The 6,370-nt window shown below is 31.3% G+C and overlaps 1 protein-coding gene across 1 annotated transcript; it reads left to right on the forward strand.

Moving 5' to 3' along the window:
• The first annotated feature begins 2,411 nt into the window (after nt 1-2,411).
• LOC111277651 (endoglucanase 9-like) lies at nt 2,412-4,813 on the forward strand. Its single transcript, XM_022864047.2, has 6 exons — nt 2,412-2,698; nt 2,884-3,387; nt 3,492-3,641; nt 3,837-3,948; nt 4,071-4,234; nt 4,312-4,813. Exons 1-6 carry the CDS (start codon nt 2,483-2,485, stop codon nt 4,645-4,647), a joined length of 1,482 nt encoding a protein of 493 aa, XP_022719782.1. The 5' UTR covers nt 2,412-2,482; the 3' UTR covers nt 4,648-4,813.
• The last annotated feature ends 1,557 nt before the right edge of the window (nt 4,814-6,370 follow it).

Raw genomic sequence — 6,370 nt, forward strand, 5'->3', positions numbered from 1 at the left:
CTAGTACTTTCTGTAACACAAGCATAGACATTTGTTAGCACAAATGCATAATCATAGAGCAACAGTATATATGTTCACTTTTACTATATATTAGCTTCTTTTTTTTTTTAATTTGATTTTTTTGCCAATAAGTTAGGAGCAGTGACAAACTATAACCTCGGATTGGACATATAAAGGGCATCATTCCAACTGAAATTCAGCAGTGCTTTTTCCATGTGCTTTAAAATAAATTATGAGTAGACTGACAATCCATCTGATTTATGCAAACCGTACATTTATTTTCGGATCATCCAACTATATTAGATGGATTGAAAAGGAAGAAAACATAAGGGATGGTTGGTTTTATATCATCTCAACATATTCATTGGATTAACGGAAGAGGAAAAAAAAAACAACAATCGTTTAAAGGGGGACCCTGTCCCGCTGTGTCTTAATAAAAGCAACTAGTTTTAGTATTATATTGGATATAAGATTAGATGCATAAACAGACACCATTGTTCAACTGAAAGTTTGGCTACATATATATTTCATATTTGTCTGAGAAAGAAAAAGCAACTAGCGAACACAGTTTCATGCATTTGCAACCAAAAATAATGATGCATGCCGAGTGCCAAGCATGCGCCGGCAGCCTTCAATAACTTTTTTTTTTTTTTTATCATTTATTATGGCTCAATTTTTATATCATGAAATATCAATATTATCTCATGATTCTAATTTCTAAAGAGTGTGATATTAATCTATCTAAAAAAGAGTGTATATTAGAATACATTTAATGATTTGATGTAAACATATTATGCTATATATATATATATATATAATTAGAATAAAGTTGTATTCATTATTGCTACAACAACAAATTTCTCATTCCACTCATTTTCCTACTAAAATAATCATTTCTCAACTCCCCCTTCTTTTCAATCACTTCTATCAAAGCCTTTTCCTTATTTGTTTTTTATTTTCCATTAATATACACTTATTTATTATAGCTGACAAGAGCCTTTACTAGGCATTCATATATAATTTCAACACCATTTTGCACCATGCACATTTTTTTTTTTTATTAAATGTAAAACTTCATTTAATTTATTCATATAATCATTCTAAAAAAAATAATATTCAATTCATTTAAATTTTAAAATCGAATTACATAGTTTTTTCTATTCCCAATGACCTCTTTTATATATATATATATATAAAAGAAATGTTATTATTTGGGTCGTAAAGCATGGGTAAAAAAAGGGAATAAAGAGGTGCGGAGGGAGGAATGGGCAATGTGCAAAAAGCAGGAGCCGAATTACTTGCGCGATCCAAGGGTCCCAAAAACGCGCCATTCACGCCCCGCTTTTTCAACTACAAAATAATAAGCCGGCTTTTTGTCCAAAATTAGGCGCTTGCTTTCTTTATTGCCCATTGTATGAAACAATCAATGCATCACTTTTTGTAATACATCAATTACCGCAATGGTCCCTACATTTTCCTATTTTCTTTGATTTGATCATTGAGAATCTATTTGTGCTTTACTCGTGATATAAAATTAAAAAAAAAAAAAATCATGCTAATCTTTCATATTTTTTAAATTTTTTTATTTGCAGCGAAAATTAAAAATATATATAAACTATATAATAATTAATGTTGATAAAATATTAAAATTTTAATTTCAAAACTTGAGCCATATAATAATAAGTTTGGGATTATAACTCAAGTTATTTCATATGTTTTGTATCGTTTCTTTTGCAATTAATGGCTGGGTGGCTTGAAATAAAAGAATTTTAAATTTTATTAATAAAAATAATTTCAGAAATTACACAACTATACATATAGTTTTTTAATTTCTCATTTTGTAACCTCACTTCTCCCATACCGTCCAACACTTTGTAATCCGTCTTAAATGATTATTGTTTATGGTATTTTAAAAGAATTAATTAAGTATGAACTGAAATTAAAAAAAAAAAATCAACTTTTTTCAAATTTGATGATTAATAAGAGCGAAAATAGACATGTGAGCCCCATAGAAAATAGGGACGAGAGAGAGAGAGAGATTGGTGGAAATTGAATTGTATTGAATCGAAACCTCACTGCCAATATCCAATTAGTCAACTCATTTCATGTTAAAGCAATCAATCAGTTACCCGTCCTGCTATATGCTTTTCTTACCCTTTGTATCTCAAGCTGTTGCCATGTACAATTAGAACCATTTTTTGATACATATAACAAAATGAAGGACTAACCTTGACTGTATTTACAAAAACAAGAACTTTGAATTTATCATAATTTTTTTTAAAGAAATTTTCTTAAAAAGAAAGTTGGAACAACAATAAAGAATAGCATCCTGGGTATTAAAGCCTGATTTTGCGCTATTGTGATTTGGGCACATATCTGTTGCATTTTCTCCTATAAAAAGGCCATGTGTTTGTTGAACCATAGTCACAAAACTAATCAATCAAAATCAAACTAGGCAATTGCAGTTGAGTAGCAAATAGCAATGGCAAGCATCAGCAGCATATCATTTTTCTGCCTCTTCCTTTTCTTCTTTTCACCGCTGCTGAATGCTAATGCTGTGGAGGGAAATCCAAATTACAGAGAGGCCCTGCTTAAATCCATTCTCTTCTTCCAAGGTCAGAGGTCTGGCAGGCTGCCTTCCAATCAGCAAATCACTTGGAGGTCCACTTCTGGCCTTTCAGATGGTTTCCTTGACCATGTATGTTACTAATTAATAGTCTCATCTTTTTTGTTTTCTTTCTTTCATGGACATTCAAAATGTATGATATGGGCCATAGTTTTTTTTTTTTTTCATTTTTTTCATATGATCTTTCATCCATATGTAAATAATGATCGTCCCAAAAAAACCTAATATTAAAAGATTGCTTGTTATTACAAATGCAGGTAGATTTAACAGGAGGTTACTATGATGCTGGAGACAATGTGAAGTTCAACTTCCCAATGGCATTCACCGCCACAATGCTATCATGGAGCACACTTGAATATGGCAAGAGAATGGGCCCTCAATTGCAAGAGGCAAGGGCTGCAATTCGTTGGGCCACTGACTATCTCCTCAAATGTGCCACAGCCAAGCCCGGAAAGCTGTATGTTGGTGTGGGTGATCCCAATGTGGATCACAAATGTTGGGAGCGGCCTGAGGACATGGACACTGTCCGAACAGTGTACTCGGTATCCCCAAGCAACCCAGGGTCCGATGTTGCTGGCGAGACGGCTGCGGCATTAGCAGCTGCCTCTATGGTGTTCCGAAAAGTGGATCCAAAATACTCAAGGTTGTTACTTCAAACTGCGAGGAAAGTTATAGCATTTGCCATCCAATATCGTGGTTCTTACAGTGACTCACTTGGATCAGCTGTGTGCCCATTTTACTGCTCATATTCTGGATATAAGGTAAGATGGGCTTGCTGTTAGCAGCCCAAAATTAAACATATATTACTATTTCCCCTCACCAGTTAGCAACATTTAGCATTTACTAGAATTGAATTTTATTGCAGGATGAGTTGCTGTGGGGTGCTTCATGGATGCTGAGGGCAACAAATGATGCATATTACTATAACTTCTTGAAAACATTGGGAGCTGATGATCAACCGGACCTCTTCAGCTGGGACAACAAATATGCTGGTGCTCATGTTCTTTTATCTAGGGTACGTAATAAGTTAAACCAACATTTTCAAATTTCCTTCTAACTCTTTTTCTTTTTACATTCTAATTCAAAAGCAGAGGGAAAATGAAATCTCAGTGGCTGAATATAATTTTTTTCAATTTTCTAATCGCTTTGGTGATAGTCTTTCATTATGGAATTATTATATTGTTGACACCAACTTATTTTTTATTTGCAGCATGCATTGCTCGAAAATGATAAAAATTTTGAGCAGTTCAAACAAGAAGCTGAAAGTTTTATGTGTAGGATCTTACCTAATTCTCCTTATTCAACTACCCAATACACACAAGGTAATGGCCATTTTTTTGTTTAGTGGGATCATTGGTATGCATATCCTTATTCTCAACCCAAGAATTTACAACTTTTTAGAATTTTGAACCAATAATATGTCTTGTTTTTGAATTTAATACAGGAGGGCTTATGTACAAGCTACCTGAAAGCAATCTTCAATATGTTACATCCATAACATTTTTACTTACAACATATGGCAAGTACATGAAAGCCAGAAAGCAGACGTTTAACTGTGGCAATCTCTTTGTCACTCCAAATTCTCTAATTGGGCATGCAAAACGACAGGCAAGAAGTTATCCATGTGAAATTTGCTTCAAGTTTCTTCCTTTGAGGTTTCTAAAATTTTGGAATCTGAATTTCAGGTGGATTACATACTGGGGCAGAATCCAATAAAAATGTCGTACATGGTTGGATTTGGACCGAATTTTCCCAAGAGAATTCATCACAGAGGTTCTTCATTGCCTTCCTTGGCAAGCCACCATCAGAGCATGGGATGCGATGGGGGTTTCCAGCCATTCTTCTACTCATCAAACCCGAATCCTAACATTTTGGTTGGAGCCATCGTTGGAGGTCCAAATCAAAACGATGGATACTCTGATGATCGATCTGACTATAGCCATTCGGAGCCTGCTACATACATTAATGCTGCAATGGTTGGACCATTAGCATATTTTTCTGGGCTCAATGCTCACCCCTAGTTCATAGGTTCTATCATCATATGGCTCTTGTAAATATTTTATTATCGCCACTCTCCCTAACCTGGGAGTTGCAAGCCACCAAAGGGTGCATTAAGACATGTTAAAACTGTCTACTTTCTTGTTTTTCTTTGGTAGATCAACATCACCATCCTAAATTCCACTCCAATTATAATCTACCACTGACCGTATAATCTAACAATTAAATTTTGTTTTTTTTAATCTTAGGTTTAGTTCAAATGATTCATTTATCTTTTTCAAAAAAAAAAAATTTCTTAAGACTAGAATTTGATAATCCACATTGATACTGCAGTGCATGCGCGTACACACATATATTTATATATATATATATATATGTATTCCGTTAGTGGTTATAAAACTACTTAATGATATGGTACGACTAAAGCTATCAAATTATTAGAATATGAGGGAATTAGGTTGTGCAATGTGTTGAAAATAATCTTTGGATGCTACAATAAAGAAAGCTAAAATAATTAAAAAAACATAAACTTTATCACTTTATTTATATAAATTTTTATACCTTTATTGCACCCGATTAAGCTTTTGATCATTAAATATTTGCATCCAAATAAATTTTTAATTTTTAATTTATATTTATATAAACTTTTAACATGAATCAATATTTTATTTGAAATAAATATTTATTTAGATACAAATCAAAGAATAAAAACTTATCGAATCACAATAAAAGTTTAAGGATTTTTTTTAGTATTTAAATAAAAAAGTAATTGTTAGGAAGGAAATGCCAACTTTTAGATTTTGCTTTGGTAAGGTGAAAAAAATGGAATGATAAAAAAATAGAAAGGAAAGAATAGTGAAAAGATGAAACACATAATTATTGGTTGATTTTTCAAAAAAGTCCTACCTATTTAGCCAATCAAATGATTCACACATTTGATACCTTCGACAAGAGCGGAAATAAGAGACAAAGAAAGAAGTTTGGATAATTAGCTATGAGTTAAAACTACACCAAAGTGTGTAAAGGTAAGGTAATTGAATTGAATTAAAAGGTTAGATAAATTAGGGATGGGAAAAAAATTAAAAAAAAGTTGAAAATTAATTCGAAATTATAGTTGATTGAATTTAATTTTTTTTATTCGGTTTAAATATTCAATGTATATATTAAGTTTTGATTGGATTTAAATTAGAATGTGAAAAACTAAAAAAATCGAATGAAACTGAATTATATATTTTTATTAGTTTTTATATATTTTTTAAATTTTTATAAAATAAAATAATTGTTTTATATGTAAAATTATTGAAATGTATTAAAAATCTTATTAAAATAATATATAAAAAATTTAAAATTTAAAAATTAATGAATTGAACTAAATAAGTAGAATCCAATTCCAATCGAATTAGTTTCAAAAAAACGATTCGGATTCGGATCAAATTTTAAAAATTTATAATATTATATATTATCCAAAAAAATTAAATTGAATTCGATTTAATTCGAAATATTATCATTCCTGAAAAATACATTAAAAGATAAGAAAATTTGTAATTTAACTTTAAGATAATTGAATTTGCATGTTGACTGTAGTTTCTAGAATCCGTTCTTCATCGTTTTAAATTAGATTTGTACTAACAAAACAAAACAAAAAATCTAACTATTTCCTAACTATACATCTGTTGTTACCTTTTCTTTTGCCTTCACGTTCTCCATCATAGGTGAAAATTGCTCCATGCCTCATTTTTCATTCCC

This window comes from Durio zibethinus, chromosome 7, assembly GCF_047325235.1.
Source record: "Durio zibethinus cultivar Kanyao isolate XHJ-2024 chromosome 7, ASM4732523v1, whole genome shotgun sequence".
NCBI classification, from domain to species: Eukaryota; Viridiplantae; Streptophyta; class Magnoliopsida; order Malvales; family Malvaceae; genus Durio; species Durio zibethinus.

Coding starts and splice junctions, on each gene's coding strand:
- LOC111277651 (XM_022864047.2), top strand. CDS start 2,483: ATGGCAAGCATCAGCAGCATATCATTTTTCTGCCTCTTCCTTTTCTTC. Junction 2,699..2,883: donor CAGATGGTTTCCTTGACCAT/GTATGTTACTAA, acceptor TTACAAATGCAG/GTAGATTTAACAGGAGGTTA. Junction 4,235..4,311: donor TTGGGCATGCAAAACGACAG/GCAAGAAGTTAT, acceptor TCTGAATTTCAG/GTGGATTACATACTGGGGCA.